This window comes from Corvus moneduloides, chromosome 3, assembly GCF_009650955.1.
Source record: "Corvus moneduloides isolate bCorMon1 chromosome 3, bCorMon1.pri, whole genome shotgun sequence".
In the NCBI taxonomy this organism is placed as follows: Eukaryota; Metazoa; Chordata; class Aves; order Passeriformes; family Corvidae; genus Corvus; species Corvus moneduloides.
Window position 1 is genome coordinate 48,461,956 of NC_045478.1, and position 24,063 is coordinate 48,486,018.

Sequence of the window (24,063 nt, forward strand, 5' to 3'; positions counted from 1 at the left end):
TACATTTTATTGAACATATTTTTAGAGGGTTTGTCAATTACAGAGCTAGTTATACTCATCTCCTTCAAACAATACATGTAGTGGTACAATTTTAAACCATGTACATGACATAAAACTGCTAAAAAACCTGTGCACCCATGTCTGCTGCAGATGAAATACAGACAAAAAGGTGTGTTGTTTCCAGCTTTATAGAGTCCTCTCAACATTTGTTAACTCAATAAAAAACATGTAGATATGAAAGATCATACTCAGACCACCTGCTTTAAGTGCCTAGCTCAGACACTGTAGTGCCTAAAAAGTAACAAGCTTTCAGTGACCATTTTTGCCACTAAGACTTAAAAAAAGGCAGTGCAAAAAATAGCCACTCTTAGATTTAAAGCATTTAAACTAGGAGTGTAGGCTTTTTATACATCCTTTAAATGTTCTGGCTTCCATGGACAATGAAGAAAGTCTGAACCACTCTCCTGCCTTTCAAAAGGAGACACTATGCACTCTATATGCACATGGATAATTTGGAAAGCATTTGTTCACTCAGGACTCCCAATGCTGAGACCTGTTTGGCAAACAAACATTGGCTAGATATGACAAGCAGAGCGGTAATAACATCTTTTTCCTAGTATTACAGTGCTCAGCCCCACAGATGAACTTGTGGCTTCAAGTTCCTAGGACAGTACTATAACTACTGATGGCTGTATGCATGCAGTAAGAACTACTGAATAGCAACAGAATCAATATTCATAAGGTCAGAATGAGAGACTAAACAAAAATCAGGTGGATGGTTTTAGCCAAATAATAAGAATATTCCCTTAAAGGAACAGTACATGCTTAGAATTTTATGTAATAACATTTAAATGCAAGTCTGAGCAGCACAAAAACGTAGCAGCAGTGTTTGCAAGAGGTGTTAGGAGTGAAGACTCCTACTTCTTCGGGAAGCTACTACCCATAGGTGCAAAAGAAGAAGAGGATAAGCAAGGGAGAGCATAATATATAGTCATTCCTCTAGGAAAGTAAAATCCTGGATTCTAAATTGTTGATACTTTTAGAGAATTCTAACTGGTACTGAGGTGTGAAGATGGTGCACAGCCTCTGCTTATCAATACATCCCAGATAACAACAGCTGATGTGGGGGGAATGGGAGTGTAACGTGGGAAACCACTCTCTGAGAGAGTGTTTGCCCCCAAATCAGTATGTGGGGAGACTAAAAATCATACCTAAGGCAACTATCAACTAGATCAAAAAGTAACCAGGGGATTACCAAGAAGCTTTCGAGACACGTTTATTGTGTGCACTGTTTATAAACTTGTATTTTACAAACACTAAAAGTAAAAAACCCAACCTTTCATACAGTTTCTAAAACCTTTAATGAATAATTTACAGTGAATTAACTGATTAGTTCCTGCTGAAAACCTACTTAAGGTTCCCAAGGATTCATTAAGATAGTAGTTGATAAACAAAAAGTTATTAGAACTAGAAAATACTAAACAAAAATTGGTTTTGGAGGTCAGTTCTAGTTGGTAGGAAAAATAGTGAGGATGTTGGTTATTCTATTCTTTCCTACCTTGGGGCATCTGTAATGCAGAAGGTGTCTTGGCTACAAGAACCAAACTTTACAGTCATGTTTACAGTCTCCAGGACCTCTGTGCTCCTCTGTGATACACACATCTTCAGATTGACTCAAGGAGGGGAACTCCAGTAACAGAGAAGCCTCTTCATGCCTTTACCGAAGTCCTAACATACGGATTAAGAGACTGGCATTTCTGCTACTACCTCTTCCAGCAGCTTCTTGTGTCCCTTTTTTGTTTTTTAAATTTCTTCCCTATCTCTCTGTCTTTTTTATACTGTTTTAAAAGCCTGGTTTCACCAGGTAAGGCTGCATATTTTGCAAAACCGTTGAGTCTTGTACTAGAGAAGGAATAAAACCCATTGCAACTGAAAGCTTAAAAAAAGCAGGCTAATTTTTAGAGCAGTAGAAACTAACATTTTCTTGGCACTACACCTGTCTCTCTCCTACAATGGAAATTTCAAATAAAAGTCAAAACAAGAAAAAGAAACTACATTTCCTTTTTACTTCCTTTCCTCTTAGCAGTATATTTGTTTTCTCATCAGGGAAGCAGGTTCAGACACTAGCAAGATTTGCAGCACTTGTCTTGACAGCCTCAATTAACATAATCTTTCCTCAAATAGAAGAATTGTAGCCACTATCATTACTATTCTCATCCATCTTACTCTGTGTCACAAAATGCAAAGGGAATAAATAACACTGTAAGAGGAAAAAAAAGCTGTATAACTTTGCATTTTCAATAATCTGTTTTCCTTATTTTTCATTACTTAAAATGTTTAAAATGTTTTTGCTGATGGGTTTTTGTTATGTTGTTGTTTTAGAAGGATTGAAGAATAAAATGTCTGTGTTTTAAATCCTAAAATTCTTCTAGACAGATAATATTGTCAAATAAGAGTCATATCCACACTTAAAATTTTGGGAAAATCATTTTCTCAAAATTAACACAACATAGGACCAGTACGACACTTTCTGATCTCCCATACTGGCAAGTTAATCCCTAAACACACTTTCAGTTTATTGATAGTCCACAACCTGAAGAGCACAAGAAAAGGCTAGAATTATATTTGAGCACCAATGGATGTAAAATGGATGTAAAATTATAGCTAGCACATTCTAAGAAGTTTAGGCTATAAATATACTTGCCAAAATGAGCAACTTCTGGTGACTCAATCTTTTGCAGAATCATTTCTGTAACCCATTCCTCAGGAATACTTTGACCTTGACAAAGCAATTCTTGACACTAGGATAAAATGCAGAACGTAGTCTTATATAGCATGTGTTTGTCAAAAATGTGACAAAACTTACAAGATTAGATCTTTACCTTAAGTCCATATTCTGTTTCTTGTTGAATATTCATTTGAATTACTTCTGAAGCTAAGGAAGCATATCAAACATAAGAAAATTAAATTAATTTATACAAAATATTTTCCAAACAGACATGTACACGCAGATACATACTTACATACACATACACATACACACAGAGGAAGATATATGTGTGCTCCAAGCAACCAGACTATTTTTGAATGAACAGCCATTATATTTAGGGCCGTTATTATAGTTCGCCCATCCAGAACCTGCTGCCTTATGGCAAGGTCTGGGTAGGAGTTTCTCCCTGTAATTTAACCCTGTATATACTACACAAAAATGCACAACAGCAGCTCTGCAAGATTATCTGAACGACTGATATAAATTAAATCAGCATTACTATCTTGCAATTCAGAGATGAGTATTTGAGCTCAATCACTTTTTAAATTAAAAACCAAGATTTAGAAGAACTGTTTAGACACACAAAATCACACAAAATCATCTCCTTTTAGAAAAGTGACATCCATCAAATTCAAAGACTGCCCTATGTCTCTATGGACAGTGACATCATACTAGAACGACCCTGGAAGTTGTTCACACTACTGTATGAATTAAATAATCAGACATTTAACAAAAGTTTTAAAGAATGATTCTTAAGGCTACATTTATATTACTAATAAACCAGGCCAGGGAAAGGTCCTGAAGCCAGGTGACTCATGCCTACACAGCCATAATCTTTCTTCTCAAAACACAGTGGCTGTTTTCCAACTGTTCCTACTAGGAATGATGACTGTTGCACATCTTACCTTTCATACCCTGGATAGGTGTTTGGGAGAACAATATTTGCCATGGGCCAAAACAGAGACAGGGAATGTACTAATAAACAATACAGGCAACTGAAATTCAGCAATCTGTGTGCACGCTGGCCCTGTTTTACTTATGAGTATTGACCCATTCATCGGATAAATTAATAGAAAGTATTTCATCATTTAAAAGATTGAGAACATTTAAAACATTGAGAATAATTTTCTGCCTTGGTTTATTTTTAACACAGCACAGGATAGATGTTGATACACTGGAGCAAGTTCAGTGGACGACACCAAAACCATCAGAAGAGTTGAACAGCCTAAAGAAGAGGAGAGGCCAAAAGAACTGGCCTTGTTCACCCTGGCAAAAACCAGACAGCTCTTACTGCTATCTAAAACTATTTACTAGGAGGTCACAAAGACAGAACCACAGTCTGCACAAAAGTGCAGTTAGGACAGGAGGCAACAGACATGAATAGGAACATGAGAAATTTGAATGGGGTAATTAGGAAGCAATTTTTCATCAAGAAGGTAGTCAAACATTGCAAAGTGTTTCTCTGGGAAGAGGTGGAGTCTCTGTCCTTGGAGATATTCCAGACTGAACTAAGCAGCCCTCTCTAGATGACTCTGCTTTGACAGGAATGTTGGACTCCGTCACCTCTGGAGGTTCTTTCTGAACTAAATTGTTCATGTTTCTGTATGTTGAATTTCTTTGTTTCTTTCTTTTCTGATGTAGAAAATGAAAAAATTTTACTACCATAAGTTGAAACGAGTGTGTACACACGTGTGGGTTCATTAGCTAAAAGAAGATTAAAAGAAGTCCCATGAACAAAATAAGAAAAGAGTAATTCCCTGAATGTACTAGAAACAAGGCTTATAAATGCAGTAATCAAGATTTAGATCAGTTGCTAAGAAAAACTTTCTAATGGCAAAGAGTGTGTTACAGAGATAGACCACCCAGAAATTTTTTAAAACAAATTTGATGAACATTTGTCAGTACTGGATTAAATACATTCAAACAGAGTGGATTGGCTTAAGTACATTCCTAAGGTCCTTTCTGATTTTGGTATGATCTATTTTTTGGACCAGGTATTAGTTTTTTTCCTTGTTATACAATACTATGAATTAAAAATTCTATACGTACCTAAGTCAAAAAAGAACTTTATTAAAAGTGAATTTTACCATGTTACAATTCCAAATCTTCCAAAGAAGATAAAGACACTTCATTTGATAAATAACTCTGCTTCCTGGAGTACATTCCCTTGTACTGGACACTGCACAAACAGAATGGAAAGACCCTCCTATTTTTTCATGGTCTGCACTGGAAAATATCTGTGCTCTTTGAAGTTGAATGAGTTGCCCCCATGTTTACAAGAAGGGTCACATGGATCCCCTTACATGATTGGGAATAGAATTTGATTATGATGAAAAAAAACCCACAGTGATTTTTCTAAGCCTTTCAATAACTAAAAGGCCACTATCAGCAATTTTATTCGTGGTAAAATGGTTACTTAGTCCTTATCAGAAGTGTTTGCTGCAATCAGAAACATGCCCTTTGAATTACAGGGAACAGTGAGGGTATTCTAAACCAAAAGCTATTGTGAAGCCAAAGCAATGTTCCAAATATAGCATGTGTTTACCTTCTATGAAAATGCAGTTCCATCTCTGTGCTAGTTTTCCAGCTAATGTTTTCTTTCCAGAACCCTTAAAATGAAAAATATACTTTTAAAAGAAAAACAGACAGAACAAAACCAAACACATAACTAACGCAAAGAACATATTTTCACATGATAAAAACAATGGAAATCTACAATTGGGATTAGGCCTCAGAGTTATGCATTGGGCAAACACAAAACACTCTTCTTAATACCATCCTCTACTTTGTATTACCCAGCATTGCTAATATACTGCTACTGCCCCTTGTAGCTAATTATCTCCAAAGTAATTAGACTGTTTGTTTCAGAGTAACTCTATCTAAAACTCAGCTATGATTTGACCACAAATTCCTATGAGAAATTCCTTAGGACTAAAATTTATTATCTTTAGCCTCAAAGCAAATTATGATGCAAACCTGCTCAACCCTGAGTGGGATACATAGGAACAATATTTTTTCACTAAAACAACAAATGCTTAAAAACTGTCCTTGTTAGTCCACAGATCTGGTTTGATACTGACAAAATCTTTATCATTTACATGAATCCAGAGGAACCAACATAACTGAGAGCTGAGGCCTCCAAGAGTGATTATCTGAATGGGATTTTGCAGAACTCACCATCTTCCACCCTTAGGATTGTGCCCTTTTTTCAGAAGGGCATATAAGAAGACCCATTTTGACAGTTTGTTTGTCCTTGATAAATTTTGTGATAAAAAATAGCAAAACCCCACAAATAAATTACATTCCCAGTTAGGAGTGTATCAACAAACACTCCAGCCTACTTAGACCTTATATCGTACAGGTGTGAGGGGAATGTATTTGGCTTTGCTTTAATGGCACTATCTCAAATAGGATAGGTGCTCTGCACATCAGTCATATATATAAAAAATATTATCATAAAAATAAACTATTTAATTCCCTGCTTTCCTGGCAAAGCCTGTACGATTTCAACCCTTTGTTACATATTAACGTCAAACGTTTACTGAAGGCAATGGTTGAGAATATGAGAATTTTTTTGTAATGTCTTTCGGTGAGAATTTTATGGTGGTTTGGTCTATAAAACATAAAGTTACCTTTTTCATGTAAGGTTAAAAATTTGATGTTCATTTAAAACTAGATGAGTTAGTTCACTGTAGTTTTCTACTGAGCTGAGGGCACTTTAACAAGTGCATATAACCATAAGACATGCTATAAGACAAACTTGTACCAAAAAAAAAAGAACTCCCTTCAGCAAACTGAGGCACTAATGCAACCCCACATCTGGAAAAAAAAACAATCTGAAAAGTTTAGGATTAAAAACCATCAAAGTTTTCTAAGTTAAGGAGGCCACAAATTATTTTAGAAAAAGAGAGACCTTGAATTACAGTTAAAATGTAGTGCAGATCCTTTTATCAAGACTTGGTGGATTTTGAATGTTTCCAAATACAAAGATCTGTAATACCTCATTGCATGTCTGTAAGTCATTACATTAACCTGAACGTTCTTTTACACCAATTTATCTTTAACCTGTCAAGTTTATTAAAAATTAAAATATTTCAATAGCATTGTTCTGGTTTTGGCTGGGGTAGAGTTAATTTTCTTCACAGTAGCTAGTGTGGGGCTGTGTCTTGGATTTCTGCTGAAAAAAAAGTGTTGATAATACAGAGATGCTTCTGTTACTGCTGAGCAGGGCTTACACAGAGCCAAGGCATTTCCTGATTTCCATACTGCCACACTGGCGAGGAGAGTGAGGGTGGATGGGGAACTGGGAGGGAACACAGCTGGGAGGGAACATTGACTGACACACACAGATATTCCAGAGCATACGGTGTCATGTTCAGTATAGGAAGCTGGGGAAGAAGGAGGAAAGGGAAGTACTTTTGGAGTGATGGTGTTTGTCTTCCCAAGTCACCATTAAGTGTGATGGAGCCCTGCTTTCCTGGGGATGCCCTGCCCATAGGAAGAGGTGAATGAATTCCTTGTTTTGCTTTGCTCGTGTGCATGGCTTTTGTCAACTCATGCATTTTGTCACCTTTACCCTTCTGATTCTCTGTCTCACCCCACCAGGGTGAGTAAGCACGAGGCTGCATGGGGTTTGCTTGCTGGCTGGGGTTAAACCACCACAAAAATATAAACAATCCAGATGTCAATGCCAAAAGAGAAGAAACGTTTTGAGCAACATGTAACTTTTAGTACAATAACAACATTTTTAATTGCAAGTGACTGGTCACTGAAGGCAAAAAATTAGTCTCATTAAATGAGACCAGAATTTTTACCATCCTCTGCAGGATTTGAAGAGTGGCAAAGGTAAAAAAGTAGGTATTTGACCCTTTTGGTAGCCCTGTTAAACTAACGTTTTGAAAAGAAAAGTAAAATTGTTAGCAGAATATCTGAAGAAAAAACTTCTATCAGACATCTTACTGGCTTTCCAAAGACAATAAAGCAAGCGGGCTTGGACAACAGAAAGGATTGTTCAGCTTCATCTTCATCAAAGATGTCCGTAAAGGGCTCAGCTTGTTTTCCCTCTTGTGAAGCCATGTGTTTGCTAAGGCTAGAAGGAAAAAAAGAGTTTGTTATAAAGTACAGCAGTTACATGTGTGTAAAATGACCTTAAAATGGAATTGAATTACAAGGTAAATGGATTTGTAAAAAAGACAGCTTTTAGAAGAAGAAAGAGCATTTAGAGAACATACACAATGCAACCATCAAAAGACAGAAACCCCACTTCTGAAAAACAAAGGATTGTCAGAACAATCCCTGATCACCGACTGCTGATATAACTTTTTCTTTACTCTTATATTGCTTGTTGCTCTTTTTTAGTTGTTTTGTTGATTTTTCCTTCCTGCTCCAATTACCACACGATTGTAACTTCCCTCTGGTCTCTGAAATGAACCATGGGCCTGTCAAGACCTTTGGTTTTGTGCTTCAGACACAGAACGGCCCCATCATGGTCAATGGAACTACTCTCTTTGTCCACACAGGCAGGCACACGAATAATAACAGAATTAAATCACAGTTCGTGATCTCTTCTGTCATCCCCTCACATATCCCAGCTCTTCCAGGAATGCGGGTGGTTGCAAGTCCAGTGCTACATAACAAATTAAAACCGAAACAAGTTTCTAACTAAGGTAAGTTGGAAGAAAATTTGCGTGGAGCTTTCAAACAAAATGGAGGCCAAACGTGACGAGCTCGCTGAAGTTTGTTTGGAAAAGGCGAAACAAAACCTCGCTGTCTTCAGAGGGCCACTTCAATCTCACAGTCCCAGCAAAACCCACATGCAACCACTCAACCCAGCACAGCCCCACACAACTCCCAGTCAGTTTTAAACTAAAATAAAAACTTCAACTAAAAGAATCTACTTCAGGATGAGAATCTGAAAACGTTGGTCTTGAAACATCAAATCCAAATGTTCAGGCACTTTTGCAGTAAGCACTTTAATATTAAAAAAAGAAAAAAGCCTCCACATGCGAACCAACTCCCCACTGCCCCGACAGAAAACTCACCGGCTGAGCTTTACCTGCCGCTCCCAGCAGTCTCACTCCTCCCCAAACCCTCCCAAGGGTCAATTTCGTAATTCACAAAACCCACCACAACCAAAGCAAAGAATTAAACCATGAACACACACCCCTCCACACACACCCGGTGGGAAGCCCCCTCCCGGTGGGAGACCCGTCGTGCGCGCCCCCGCTGCCGCCACGGCCCTGCGCGCCTCCGCCGCCCCGGCAACGGCCGAGCCCTGCCCCCTGCTCCTGGCCCCGCCCCGCTCAAGGAGGGGCGGCGGAGCGTGGGCGGGGCTGCGGAGCTGTTCTTGGTGCTGACCGTGCTCACCTCGCGGGGAGCGGTTCCCGGCGGGAGCAGGGAAAGTGAGAGCCAATGCGGATGCGGTGCCGCCGCCGCCCCGCCCCCCCCGGTGCCCCGCTGCCGCCGCCGCGCCCGGAGCCGCCGTTGCCGAGGGGTGGCGCCTGACGCGCTCCGCGACGCAGGCGCGCTCTCGCGGCCTCCCGTGGGCGCGCCTGCGCGTTGGCGCACGGCACTTCCGGGTTCCCTCGGTGCCCGCCGTGGTTCTCCGCTCAGCCGCGCCGTGTTCCTCCCCCGGCTCCCGCTGCTCCCGGGCTGCTCCCGGGCAGCCCCCGCCGCGCCTCGGGGCTGCCATGCCGGTGGCGGCCGCCGCCCCCCTGATCAGCTCCGTGCAGAAGCTGGTGCTGTACGAGACCAGGGCTGTAAGTAGCGTCCCCCCCGCCGCCGTCGCAGGTCCCGGGGCTGTGGCCGCCGCACAGCGCGGGGGGGTGTCCGTGCCCCCCCGGCGCGTTGGCTCGGCCCTGCCCGCAGCTGCTGCCTCGGCTGCTTCCTGCAGCTTGTCAAAAGCTTCTTTTCGTGTGTTGGGATCTGGTTCTTTTTGGTCACACATTCAAAACAGCTCAACAACTTTAAAAAAAAAAAAGTTTTTAAAGTTCTTGTTTTCACTGTGTGTCTGCCTCGTGGCTTAAGCGAAGGAATGGCCTCTGGCAGGCAGGTCAGCGCAGGACCCTCCGGTCTGGGGGCTGCCGGGGTGGGAATGAAGGTTGGGCCCCTGCTTGTTCTGTCGTGTGGCTGCTGTCATGCAGCCAGGAGAACAGTGCTCCCCCGTACCAGGGGGAGTTAAAACTGGACAGCTGAATGTGTCCATAATTAATATTTGAATTAAGAATGGCTCAAGTGGTTACCACCCGCACCGACGTGTTTGCTGCTTATGACACATTTCAGTCCTCATTGTCTAAATGGCTGGCGAAAGAGCTTCCAGAGTTTTCATTCTGACCTCTGGAAGTAAGCTCTTGAAGATTTTCAGCATTCCTTATGCCCTGGTGTAGAAATTGTAGGCATGTGTTACTCACAGTAATTTTTTGTCATGGACAAAGGGGATTGGAGGTTGGAGTGGTAATTGCTGCTTTAGCCATGTGATGAGCACCGTGTGAGTTAGACACTAATTCTTGGTGTAAATACCACTGTGTTTACCATTTCTTAGCTCCCAATCAAATTTCTTCATGTTTCATAGTGTGCTGGTTTCCCCTTGTTTCATAGTATGTTGATTTTCTTCATTTGAGGTAGTTTTGGATAGGGTTAGGTACCTCAGCTTCAAATGCAACAGTTAGGTCTAGTTCCAAGTTCAGATGTTACCTGTACTGATAACAGAAAGATAATATATACACTGAAGCCCCTTGGAAACTTCCCAAAATGTCACAGATGCAAGAATGATCTCAGTATAAATAGGAATCTGACTTCCAGCTTTTTTTCTGTCAGAAGCAGGTTTGTGCTTTTGTGATAATTCCCAACTGAACAGCCTATGAAACAGAGAAGGATTACTTAATGCAGAGTTATTGTTACAAGTAAATTTAAAAATTAAGGTTACATTCCAGAAAGTCTTTCCAAAGTGTTAACTTTTTTACCTATGCCTAAATGAGTTTTGAAGGCTACCTTATTTATCTTTCTCACTGTTGCTGGTAAAGGCTATTTTTTGTTCTATTTTCAGCTAAATTATTGTTACATGTGCATAGGGGTCCGGGGAAATGTGATTTCTGAATCAGGTCTTGTATTACTCAGTTTGGTTGTTCTTGGCTCACAACTCATGCTACATCTCAGCTGAGATTTGGCCTTTTGTGACAGGCATGTGTGGATACCTGGCCTGCTTCTCTCTGAGCTGTGAGGCTCAGTTGCTGAGAGACAACATGCTGTGTGCAGGGCCAGTGTTGTGCTTTGGAGTTCTGTCGGCTATCTGCCATTCTCTAGGCCTCTCCAGTTGATCTTGTTATTTCAGTAACCACAGTCTTTTACATCTGGCCAGTGGTAGCTGGCAGTACCTGCCTGAATGGGTGGGTTTGTCTATGCTGTGCTTTGTTCAGCATTCGGTTAGGGGCAGGTCCAGTAATCCTGATCACTCCAGGAGGTAAGATGGTTTTCATCAGCTGTGAAAGGCAGTGGTTCACGGATGAGCGTGTGCTGTTTGAAATGCCTCAGCTGAGCAAGGGCATCTCAAAGCTTTTACTTCAGTCACTTCTTGTGAGTGATGAAAATGGAATTTTTTCCCTGAGTAAGGTTTTGTTTTTGCTTTAAAAAAGTACAAGTTGAAGCGCTTTGTGGTTTGATATTCAAATTCTAGTAATTTTTTTCAAAAGAAAAAATTCAATAGGAATCATGTTGGTATGATTATTTGAAAAGACTTGATGCACTTAATAAATGCATAGACTAAGAGATGTTAGAAGGGACTTCTGGAGATCACCAAGTCTAGCCCCCTGCTCAAAGCAGCTTCAACAAGAGCATATTGCTCAGGGCTGTGTGCAGCTGAGTTTTGAATACCTTCAAGTACATAGATTTTACAACCTCTGCAGACCACTTGAAAGAGTTTGTCTCTCTTATCTACACCTTCCTGCTACATGGTTTTAGACAGCAGCAAGATGCTGCCAAAGCTTTCTGAAGGCTGAAAAAACCTAAGCCCAGTTCTCTCAGCCTCTCCCAGTGCATCATGTGCTCTGTCCTGTGGGTCATCTGGGTAACTCTCTGCTGGAATCACTCTGGTATATCGGTGTCTATCTTATACTGGGGAGCTCAAAATTGTGGACTTCTGGTTTGATTAGTCTCTGTTACAGCTCATTCAGTGTCATGTTGTGCTGCTGACAAACAGCTTTTCCTGGAGGTGTCTCCTTTGCATAAGGTCTCACAATCATGCGGTTGCCAGCTGTGACAGTCACTGGTACAGCATAAGCATCACTCAAAAATAAAAATGAACAGCTTTCTCCTGGTTCAGGTTGCTCTTCGGGTTTCCCTAAGGCCATAGGCTTGCTAGATCCAGCATGTGGGATTTGGAGTTGTATCAGATACAGGCTAACATGAGACTGTGTCCTAAGATTGCTGGTGCAAAGAAGGGATGATTTAAGTTGTCAGCAGTGAGAGAAACAGTGACGTTTACACTGGTCATACAGCTTATTCCTGTCAAGCCCCTCTGTGTTAAAGCAGGAAGAGATGAAATGGATGAGAAAGTGGAAAAAGTGGAAATGGTTTACAGAGGGTTTCTTTGTTTGGATTTCTTTTTAGATAAAAATACAGTAATATTATTCAAGTCAAAGAGGGTAGGTTCTGGTAGTGTTATTAGAGTCAAATGAGAGACTGCAAGAGGTGAGGAGAACTGAATTCATGGTGTCAATTGAATTAACAGAGAGCAAAAATTGTATTTTCTATTAATGCTTATATTTAGAGTAGTTGCTGAAACCTATCTTTTCAATGATGCTTTGGGTCAATAAATGCATGGAGTTGTTTACTGTATCTCCTCCTTGTCCTAGGAGTTGAAAGCTTGTTTAGAAGTAGTCAGAAAGATGAACTGAAGGTTTTATTCAGAGCAGTGCCGATTATCTTTTGTTTTATGCATATATTGATTACTGAAGTGTACACCAGAGGGCACTAAAGATATTCGAGCACTATGAGTAATAAAAGACAAAAGATATTTTCCTCTCCAGGAGAAGATGGAACTTTTGTGTTTCCCCCAGATGATGCCCACCTGAAAGCTGTATGTTAGTTCACTGGAAATTGTCATTCCCCTGAGGCAACGTGACATTGAACAAGACAATTTATGTTGTCTCTATAAAGGCATATCACTTGCCTATCTTTCAGGATATGATGAGGCTTAATTAATAGTATTTTATTCTAATCAGGTTCTTTTACAGCCTCTATCTCCACAGTATCCAGATGACTCACACAAGCTTATTGAGTAATGTGACTGGCATAATTACCTGTAGCTATTTCTGCCCTTTATTCACCAGGGAAAACTATGGACATTTGTTGTATTTTAAATGTGTTTTTTCTAATAATAAAAATGTAAACATTTTTATATTAAAAAACTCCAAGGTTGCATATTTAATGTTGAAGTTAATCTGTGGTCAAATTGGAGAAACTTTAATGATTATATTCAATATTCAATAGAATATGATTTCACAGAAAAAGCTATAGGATATTTACTGAATTATGAAGCACACTGATTTATATGGATCGATATCTGACACGTTTAAAAAATGTTGAAAGTAGTGAACAGCCTACTGGGCAACCATTAGCTATCATAATTTTCTAGCTAGAAGTGGCTGTGAAATGTGGTCTCTCTGGAATAGTTTCATTAGCAGAAGACAGCTCCTTTCAGCTGACTGTCCTGTTCCCTGTGTATTGGCATTCTAGGAGTGGTGGTGATGTCGTGGAGCAGAGGATGGAATTGGGACGAGAGGAGGAGTTTTGTGCAGCTCAAGAAAACACTGTTTCTGCCTTAGCTGTCTTGATATACTGCCAGATATATGGGTACAAAGTAGAGAAACTTGATCTACTTTTCCATCTTATTTTCTGTGCCTGTCCTGTTGAGGAGGGGGAGTGAGAGAGCGGCTGGGTGCGGGTCCGGCAGATGGTCAAGGTGAAGCCACTTCTTCAGGGCTTTGTGTTTTTAGACATATCCATGGTCTTAACAGGTATTGTTTGCAAGCTTTTTGTCTAAGATCATAAGTGTTTTCTTTATGCTTTTTGCAGATTTCAAAATTGTCAGTATTAGTGTACTGCCTATTTTTCAACTACTAGTATATTTTTGCTTTTTTTTTCTCCTGCTGATTAAGCTGTTTGTAGCTTTTTAACTGAGGATTGAAAAAGTTTTTTGCTGTGCTAACATTTCTTAATGATAATTAGTCTATAAAAAGAAGCAAATCATAGTTTTAGACCAGGAGTTCTAAGAAGTAATCTTAAAGAAAAGGAAAAAAAAGAAGAGAGCAGAATGTTTGATTTCAGAACTATTATCCTGCCATTAAAAAACAACAAATGGCAGTAAGAAGTTTTTTATTTTGTTTAGACTCCTTTTAGAAGAAGCCGTTTTGTTTGGTTTGGCCGAATCAAAAGATTGATAAAAGATAGTGCAAAGCCTTTCAATTAGATTGCTTTGGTTAAAATTCAGTCCCAGGTGGAAGTGACTAATGACTGTTCCAATCTTGTGGTTGCTTAGTGATAACTGTGCAATAAATTAAGCTTCCGTCCAGCTCTTGTAGCTGCCTGGTGTGTTGCCATGGTTGGTAAAGTGTGCTTGTTAACAAATTTCAGCAAAGGCCAGGGGCAGAGTAAACCTGGAAGCAGCATGGGTCACCTCAGGTATGGTTGGAGGGGCTCTGGCCCGAGCAGGATGGGGGAGCCTGCACAGTTTCTCCTGGAGTACTGTTCTCTGGAAAAAGTACTTTGTTGGTCAAGGTTACCTGTTTATCTAAATGCACTGGCTGTGCTGTGGAGTGGAATTGTTCGAGACACTTGGGAAATGCTTCAATTTATTCAGTTCGACTTAGTAATAAACAGAATGAGGTGATAAGGATAAGTACTCCCAGAAAGGTTTCCGTAGCTTTTTCTTTTTTTTTTTTACTGTAATAATTTCTGTTAATCAAAAGAGTTGTAAACAGTACAACACATTTTAGCTTTGATTAATTTTACAATTATATTACAACCATAGAAATTTATTAGCTGTTACATGCTCAGTGTTGTGTTGATTTGGTATTTTTCGTTATAATTTCCTAGTATTCATGTGATGGGAAATATAATTGCAGCACATGTCACTGGTATGGTTTTATTTGTGCTCCGTGTCATCCAGAAAGACAGACTTATTTATTCATTAGATGCATAAATTAGGTAGCAGAAACAGCTAATGCTGAAGTGTCTTTTTTGTGTATTTTTTTGTATTGTTAGTTTTCATACAATCTTTGTTTTTCTTTCAGATCTTGAAGGTTGAATATGAGTTGGCATGTCATGCTGTTTTTCAAGTAATTCTGGGGTTGTTAGCCAGTCCTGAAAACTTCCCAAGTGGAAGTCTAATTTTGGGTTCCTAGTTTTGAACACTAACCCAAATTCAAAAGTTTTTGCAGATATTTCCTTTATTACTTCCACCAGAATATCCTCTGACATGCAGTGGTTAAAATTTCCATTTGCTAAAGAGAGATTTCTCATTGCCTGCCTTATTTTAAGTCCATTCATGCTCAGTTTTGATGCTGCTCTCAAGTGACCTTCCTTAATACATTACACAGTCTGGGTCTCTAGCTTAAACCCCGTAAATTAGTCTTTAAATGACTTCAGAGAGCCTGTTAAGTACCATTCATTATGGTGGTTGCTTCCATGGTCTGCAGGTACAATTACTCCTCATCTAATCTAACTCTGTTGCTGTTCTAAGCAGCAGCAGCAGCACCTAAAGCTGGCCCTGTAGCTGTGCATAGCCCTCTGTTGCAGCTGCCAGGGTGATGGGAGTGATGCATTCCTCATAGCACTTCTTTATGTTTTATTGGTTAATTAAAATGAAAATGGAGAAGTATCCAGCTGAACTTCCTTAGTAATAGCATTTGCAACTCTATCCATCTCTCTCTCTTTCTCCCTGTGTGTCATGTGCATTCCAATTTTAAATGTGTTCTTCGGTCCAAACTGCCATTAGGACAAGCATCTTAGAGTGGTGCTCTTATATTTTTATTCAGTGTTATTTGTTGGTAACCATAGGTGTCACTTTGGGAAAAAAATGCACTCATTTAGCAGGCTGGACATAGTGGGACATCACTGAGGTGTATTGGAGTATTATGGAATACTTAAAATTGTTTAGCTTTAATTAACTAACAGTTTTCTACAAATGAAGAAGCTGCACTCTTGAAATGCATACTAACTTATCATCTGTGTATTAAAAATGAATATGTGTCCCTCTGCCCATTCACTTTCTGCTGCATGAAGAAAAAGGTGATATAATGGCATGGTCAAAGCAAGTGTCTGTCTTGGTTGTTTGGTGTTTCTTGCTGGTAGTGGGTGATACCAGCAGAAGAGCTGTACCATTCAGTGCCATGCGCTGTCCTTACGATTTCCCTCCTGGGAAGCAAGAGCTTGGCACTAAGGGATCTCCTGCAGAGGCTGCTCTGAGGAGGGCAGGCTGGGGAGCTTGGGCCATGCACAGCAGCACTGCTGGAAAAAAATTGTGTAGGAAACACTTTCTTGTGCCAAAATGCTGCCTCAAAGACTTCAGCGAGCAAGTGTTGTGATGGCATATGGCTTTGAAGGGCCTTCTTACTGTCATTTGGGAGTAAACAGCGAAACTTACCACTCAGCACTGTAATGTCAGTGTACAAGGTGGAGCCAGAAGTTGGTGGTGTTTCTTTTTATGGCTTTTAAAGTTAAGTATTTTATTTTCCTATTTAGAGCTTACTGACTAGATGGTTTGTGAATTCAAGGAAGCTGGAGAGGGCTTGAAGTTCTTCTTTCACCTTAAATATTTTGAGAGTAAAGATGTTGCTTAACAACTAATTGGTATAAATTGTGGAATTGTGAGGTTTGTATGAATATTATTATTGATTTCCTTTCCCACATCTTAAATCCATGTGACTCTTAAAGTTAGGAGCTGACTGCATGGATCCACATGAATTTGCCATGCTTTCCTACTAGGCTGAGCATTATTAATGAGTTCTACCTTGCTGTGCTAGCACCACACTGGTTAAATGAATTAGAAAAATGAGAGCTACTTTTAGCAAGTCAGTTCTGCAACCTGTGCTTATTGTTAATTCCTCTAAATGTAGAAATTAATTTATAGTTTGATCTTCTTACATGAAAAATACATATACTATATGTTTATCTGTGGTCATTCTTTCATATTTTAAATGTGAAATAAAATAAAGCTCTTATTTTCTTAAACAGTAGTATTGCTAATCAGAAAATTTTGGTACTGTAGAAGAACATTGTTGAGAAGACTATCATAGCAAATATAAATAAAAATAGAAGAAAACTTGCAGTACTGAAGTAGTTACAATTTTTCAGTGTTTAGTATGGATCAGGAAAGATTAGTTGACATAAATAGCAAAGGAGTACAATATAGCAGCAGAAGTTTTAGATCATGAGAAGTTAAAAACTCATGTATAAGCTTCTGCTAAATTTTACAAAGTAAATGGGAAGATGGTAATGGCTGGGGCAGGGTGTGGTTGGACAGTGCATGGTGTAAGTTACAGTTTATCTTCTCTAAACAGGTTTTAACCTTTGATTTTAATTTTTTTTTTCCTCCTTGTACAAAGGAGAGAAAGAGGTCTTTCAAGTTGTAAAGGTTGATTGCATACAAATATACCTACCTAAGATACTGGTGTCTAAAACAGTTTATTAACAGTCCATATGGAATATTGCATATTTGATGTTAGTAGGAATGGAGCTAGTCTAGACAATATGTAAATGGCATTGCTTTATCTTGTGTAATATTCTGATTTGTTTTGTTGGTTTTCTTTTATGTAGCGGTATTTTCTAGTTGGAAGTAATCCTGCAGAAACCAAATACCGTGTTTTGAAAATAGATCGCACTGAACCAAAGGACTTGGTTATTATTGATGATAAGGTAAGTGCCTCTATATTTAGTTGCTGGGCTTTTTTCCCACTTGTTCCAAATAATACTGGCTACTTGTTGGTAGCACTGAAATGGGAAACGAAGAATGTAGAGCAGGCCTTTGGTTTATTGTATATTTCACAGGTTAAGCAAATTCTTCTATTCTCTGACATGAAATAACATTTAACAACCAAAACAGTAACTTCTGTGACTTTTTATTTTGAAGCATGTTTATACACAACAAGAGGTGAGGGAACTACTTGGCCGTTTAGATCTGGGAAACAGAACAAAGATGGGGCAGAAGGGCTCTTCTGGGTTATCTCGAGCTGTCTCTGCTTTTGGTATAGTAGGTAAGTGTTTTGATGGGTTTTATAAAATCTTTTGTTTTCCTAGGAGATGAGGCTTATTGTGTCATGCTGTATATCTTTCTGTCTCCCCCTGATTTTATTTATTTAAAAAACTAAAGAGGATTGAGAAATTTTTCATGCTCAAAAATAAGTAAGTTTCTGTGTATTTTGTGAAAACAAGTGGCCAGTACAGGGGTGAAAGTTGTGCTGTAACCAGTCTTTTCTTTGTCACTAAGGGACAGATCTAGGAAATAGCCAAACTCTAGAAACTTGGTTGAAGATCTCACCAAACTCAGCTGATCTTTGAATACAAATCATGTGGAACCTGGCTCCTGAATTCCAGAGCTCACAGAATGCTTTTTAAAGAGAAAATGAAAGTTGACATTCTTTATTAGGCTGTATTTCTTTATCACACACTATTCAGAAAGATGACTTTTCTTTTTGGTTAACTTTTTGCAGTGACATATTTAAAGATTTCTTTTTCGTGTTTGAACAAGTATAACTGACTGGTATGTCAGCTGAATTTTAAAATGCTGCTCAGCTGTCCATAATCCTCAAGCACTGCTTCAGGGATTTAATAGCTCCTAACTTCATCTGAAAGTCACTACTTTCCTGCCTATTGTCTGATACTGAGGTCAGTGTATTGATGGCTGATGTCTCTGAAGTAAATGTTAATGTGTGCTGTGACAGCTCCCAAGAATACCTTGTGGTTTATTAGAGTCAATATACACCTGGACATCTAAAGCCAAAGCTGCAGAGAAAGTGGAGAATGCAATTACTTTAAAGGATGCCCCTGAATTTTGGATAACAATCAAAACATAATACAATTCTATTCTAATCTAAAGTGGCAAATTAAGCAGACTTTCTTCTGCATTCTTTTTGCCTGTGAAGCATTTTGGAACTTATCAATGCATCCAGCTTTTCGAAAATTCATCAGATGGTGTTTATGTTCCTTACTGGATTAAGAGTATTCATAATATGGGTAAACCTAAAGGAGCTTCTAACAGCCTTGCATCATTTGGTTTGGTTTTTTTTGCACAAGCCATAAGTGCTCATTATCTGATTATGTGATAATATGTTTGGTTGGAAAGTGGTTGTGATCAATTAAAATTTTGCATCCCAATTGTATGACTGTTTATATGAACTGTTCCTCACAGGAGAGTTTCTATTCTGTAGCTGCACAAATGTATTGGTTAACAGATACAGTATATTTATTTCTAGATGACTTTTAGAAGTAACAGACTCTCTATCAGATTATATACTTCCAAATTATATGATTTAGGCTATATCTGTATAAACATGTAATTTGAGGAAATGCGTCTGGATGTTTATTTCTGCCTCCTGACTCAGGTCATAAGAACAAGGCTATTTTTTGTAAAATTGCAAAGAACAGCTTTGTTCTGTCCTCTAGTTATTTCATTAACCAGATGCAGCACATTCAGTGCACTCAGAATGGGGGTGCTGATAGGCTGAGTTACTGTGTAGTGTTTAAAAGTAAAAATTACTTTTAAAGGGAGGGAACCAGGCCAAGGAGAAAGGCTCCATTGTTTATCAGACTTTGGTATAATGTTTGGTGAAATTCAAAGGATGGAGGCTGTTCACATAAGTGATTTCAGTACCTGGAGGATACAGGAAGAGCTGTGACTACTATTTAACAACTGAAATTCAATAGTCTGACTGGTTCAAATGGAAGGTTTGTTTCTTATTGTCAGCAGGGCCTCCTGTCTTTGTGCAGGTGAGAGCATTTTTCCAAGGGGGGCTAATAAGGTGGAAGAAAAGATTGCCGTTCATTCGATCACGTTGCAGCCTCCAGCAGTGACAGGGAGGAAAATGTGTTCTCTCCTCATCCTTTTTCTTTACTTTGTAATGCAAAGCTAAAAGAACTGAATATAAATACAAGTGAAAATATGAATTGTGAGAGTCTGTTTGTATCATGTCATCATCATCATCACCTCCATCTCCAAATTAATTTTTTGAGAGTGCAGTAGTGAGTGAGTTTCAAGCTCTCAGCCACCTATCAAAGCAGCTACCTCCAAAAGCTAATTAATATAATTTATTACTTATTAAAGCATATTACTGCTGTACTATACTGTATTTACACATTTGAGTTCAGAGCTGGTTATGTATTTCTATTTTTCATTTGAATTTCTACATTTGTGTTGTATTTAAAGGTTTTGTTACACTTTTCCCTAATCATATATAATAGAGGTGTCCAAAGAAGGCACTCCATGAAGAAGCATGGCTATGCCCTGCAAGGAATGAGGGTGGAGGCTTCAGAAGCCATCTTTTTATAGGCAGTAAAGCCAGATACTGCCTGTTCTACCTTCTTAGCCTTCTGCTCTTCAGCAGGGTCAAATGTTGATATCTGAGAGAGAAAACAGGAAAAAAAAGGAGTACCCCTGATACTCTGAATGGCTGATGTGGGGGAGATGCTGTTTTAGTCAAGGAATTCAGTTCTCTGCTGTTAAGGAGAGGGGACACAAAGGTGTTGTTGTACCCACAACTCCTTTTGCTGTTTTGTGTCCCTCCTCAGCAGAGAATACATGAACCTGAAAAGAAAATTGGAGACTGGGATTCTTCCTTGCCCTGGAAAATTAACCTTTTGGTATTTGAAGTAAATAGAGTATGCCTCACTCTGAACAATGAGAGTCCTATAGAAAGCAAATACAAGTATATTGGTAGACAGAAACATACTCCAAATTTTCAGTGTCCTAACTCTGCTGCCTAGTGTTAAAAATACCCACAGTGGGAGGGGAAATAAGTAGCCTAGGTATTTCATTGGTCAATGGGAGTGAATTTTAAGACTCTGCGTGTGTGTATATATATATATATATATGCATATAATATTAAGAACAAACAAAAATTCTTTGAAGTCTTGAAATGATTCTGATACTGTTTTGCTAAATGTGTTTTATCAAATAGACACAAACATGCAACTAAAAGCACTTTAATGCTTTTTTAAAAGGTTTTGTCAGGTTCTTAGAAGGCTACTACATTGTGTTAATAACAAAAAGAAGAAAAATGGCAGATATTGGTGGTCATGCAATATATAAAATAGAAGATACGAATATGATCTACATTCCAAATGACTCTGTAAGAGTCAGTCATCCTGATGAGGCCAGGTAAATAATGCTGGTAACCAGTCTGTACTTTTTGAATATTTTCTAAGCAATGTTGGACTACTACTAGAAATTTCAGTCATGGATTCTTTTGTATTAGTATGTCATTCAAGCCATTTTATCTCATTGGATGCAAAATAGGCTACAAGTTACGTGGCCTCTAACCTGGAGAGTAAATTCAACTGTCATAGTCTTCTAGAGTTTATTGTCCACATCTCCATGTCACAGCTAAGTTTAGCAAATCTGCACCAAGAAGTATCAAATATAAGCATTGTTCCTACAAGGGCAAAGTAATGCTAATACTGGTATGTACTGTTTGGGGCACTGATCTTTTTTTAGTAACTCTTGCATGATGTTAATCTCACCTGAAGAGATCTTTTGTGCCCTTCAAAGTGCTGAATAGATTATTAAATGATTCTGTGTTATCAGAATCTTGTGAATGTTGCAGTTGTAAAGGGTAGTGAAATGATTCACTGGTAAGTTTAACTGCTTCTTTCTTTTTGGGAACTTTTTTATGAAGGCAGAAATTTGAGCCTTTATGTTTTTATCAGGGTAGGGTTACTTTGCTTCTATGAAATAGCAGGTAACTGGTATCGATAAACTGCTTTTCAGTCTGTATTGTGTGTGAATAGTCAAAAAGCAATGGTTTATGATAAACTGATGTCAGGTAATGAACCAAGCCAATGGTAAATATTAAAAAAGCTTCCACTTTAAGGTGGGATTGATCATAGACATCAGTCTCTCCTCTTAGTGTGCAGCAGATCATGGTATCTAACCTACATATTTATGGTGTCAGCCATTTTATCATTCATAGACAGTGTTACAGTTTCTTTTGGGAATTTGCTAAGGTTATGACAGATTGTACGAGATATTTCTTTTCTTGTTCATTTATTTGAGAGTAACTGAAAAATTTTATTTCTTTTATAGTATTTTTGAGAGTTTGGTTGTTTAAATCCTGAAAATTTTGATGTGCATATGTGGAAAATAGAACCACAACTTTACAACTGCCTAAAGAAACAGAGTATGTATATGAGTAGACACTAGTTGGGTTTTTTTTTAAAAAAGGCTATTTGATTTATTTAATCCATTTGCTGGCATTCTAGTGTAATTACCTGTCAAAACAATTACAGTAAGATAGGAGGGGAACATAGGGCAAGAATCAATATTTATGTGTAGTTTCTTTTCTTTGATCCTCTGAGTGACTTCTTATGGTCTGTCTGGTTAAAATAATAATTTTTTCTGCAACTTGAATTATTTGTCAGGTATCTGAGAATCTTTCAAAATGTGGACCTTTCTAGCAACTTCTATTTTAGGTAGGTATTAGTTACTACTCCTTTAAAAAAAAATGTGCACTTACACTTGGTACAAGATTATAGGTTTTGTTTTTGATACCCAAGACTTTTAGGTTGGTATTCTGGAGAACTAAGACACATGATCATGCTGCTGGTCCATTTTCGTCTGTGTATTTTGAACCTGCTTTCTCCTTCAACCAATTGGCTAGGAACTTAGTCTCCATTAGGTTAAAAAATATAAAACTATTAATGCCATGGAAAAAAGCAGGCACTGAAGCTACTGTTTCCACTGACTCTTCAGCCTTGTCAGATTATGCAGAAGTTCTCTCTTTGGAAAAGTATTATATTTCGGGGGGGTTGCTTGTCTTGTTATTTTTTCTTTATTGGTCTCATTTTCCATAAATAAAACTTTGCCTTGATTCGGGAGCAAAGGTAGAGAAATAGGTCCTGATTTAAGATACACCCTCTATGGGGTATGTCTTTCATAGGGCCTTCTAGGCATTGCAGTTCTCTTGCTTATTGTTTCATAAATGCCATACCTAAGACAATTTTCTGTGTCCCAGCTACTATTGCGTGAGATTTTTGGGACAGCACAAAAATGGGAGAAATGTGGTGATAAACCTGGCAGTAATAGTTAGAAGACTGGATGACTTAAAAAAAAAAAAAAAGTAAAATAATCCCTCTTGCAATTACCAAAAGGTATATCAGTCTAGAAGATGCTTCCTCTTGGAGAATGAAGACTTTCTGTCACAGCTGGATCTGTGAAGATAAAACCTACCCAAGTTTTATGTGTGTTTCATGTTTTTGCATGTGAAAGATTTTTTGCAGTATAAAACCTGAGTTTTTCTTCCATGCTTTGTCTCCCAGCCCTAATACTATACAACTTCCCCCACTCCTACCACCTTTGCTTGGAGATGACAAATTTGTACTGTTTCTATGGTTGTACATAGAAGGGGAAGGAGAAGATTCTTACATGACTTTAGTAAACACATTTATCATAAAATGAATCACAGAATGGTTTGGGCTGGAAGGGACCTTACAGATCATCCAGTTCCAACCCTGCTGCCATGGATAGAGACATCTCCCTCTAGACCAGGTGGCTCAAAGCCCCATCCAGAATGGTTTGGAAGACTTCCAGGGATGTGGAATCCACAACTTCTCAGGGCAACCTGTTCCAGTGTCACAGTACAGAATTTCCTCTTAAATCTCTCCAGTTTTAGTTTGAAACGATTCCCCCTTGTCTAATCACCATCTGCCCATGTAAAGAGTTGCTCTCCCTCCTTTTTATAAGCCTGCTTTAATTACTGGAAGGCCATAGTGAGGTCTTACTGAAGACTTCTCCAAGCTGAAACTGGAGAATTAAGATAAACTACATATTTCAAATTTCTTATACAGAAAAAAAAATGAGTAGGTGACTTATACAAAAGTATGTTTTTGGCACAAATCCTGTGTGGCATAAATGAAAACTTTCCTACTGGCAGATAATTTACTGATTATGTTTTATTTTTCATTACAAGAACTGTTACCATAAAATATTTTTGTGCTCTGTGTTTTAACTGCATATTTAGCTTGATTTTCACTTTCAAAAGGAGAAACATAGGATGTTACTAGTATTCTTTCTTATTGTTTAGAATCTT

The 24,063-nt window shown here is 38.6% G+C and overlaps 2 protein-coding genes across 16 annotated transcripts in view; one reads left to right on the top strand and one right to left on the bottom strand.

Moving 5' to 3' along the window:
* LOC116440567 (zinc finger and BTB domain-containing protein 24-like) overlaps positions 1-9,242 on the bottom strand; it is a 71,865-nt gene extending 62,623 nt beyond the window's left edge. For 10 of the 13 annotated variants that reach the window (XR_004238689.1, XM_032101449.1, XM_032101450.1 and 7 more), the window contains exons 1-5: positions 9,137-9,242; positions 7,730-7,859; positions 5,316-5,379; positions 2,883-2,935; positions 2,705-2,801 (exon numbers count right to left, since the gene is read on the bottom strand). Coding sequence is in view for 12 of the 13 variants with exons in the window: in XM_032101449.1 (XP_031957340.1) it covers positions 2,705-2,801; positions 2,883-2,935; positions 5,316-5,379; positions 7,730-7,846 (331 nt within the window). In the remaining variant the exon portion in view is untranslated. The other 3 variants (XM_032101447.1, XM_032101446.1, XM_032101444.1) reach the window with 3 other exon arrangements.
* Positions 9,243-9,328: 86 nt separating this feature from the next.
* The window catches only part of FIG4 (FIG4 phosphoinositide 5-phosphatase), a 51,509-nt gene continuing 36,774 nt past the window's right edge, over positions 9,329-24,063 (top strand). For 2 of the 3 annotated variants that reach the window (XM_032101461.1, XM_032101462.1), the window contains exons 1-5: positions 9,371-9,528; positions 17,582-17,680; positions 17,895-18,018; positions 20,981-21,137; positions 22,397-22,447. In XM_032101461.1, the coding sequence (XP_031957352.1) occupies positions 9,460-9,528; positions 17,582-17,680; positions 17,895-18,018; positions 20,981-21,137; positions 22,397-22,447 (500 nt within the window). In that variant the 5' untranslated portion in view covers positions 9,371-9,459. Of the gene's footprint in view, positions 9,529-17,581; positions 17,681-17,894; positions 18,019-20,980; positions 21,138-22,396; positions 22,448-24,063 lie in introns of all 3 variants that reach the window. The other variant, XM_032101463.1, reaches the window with a different exon arrangement.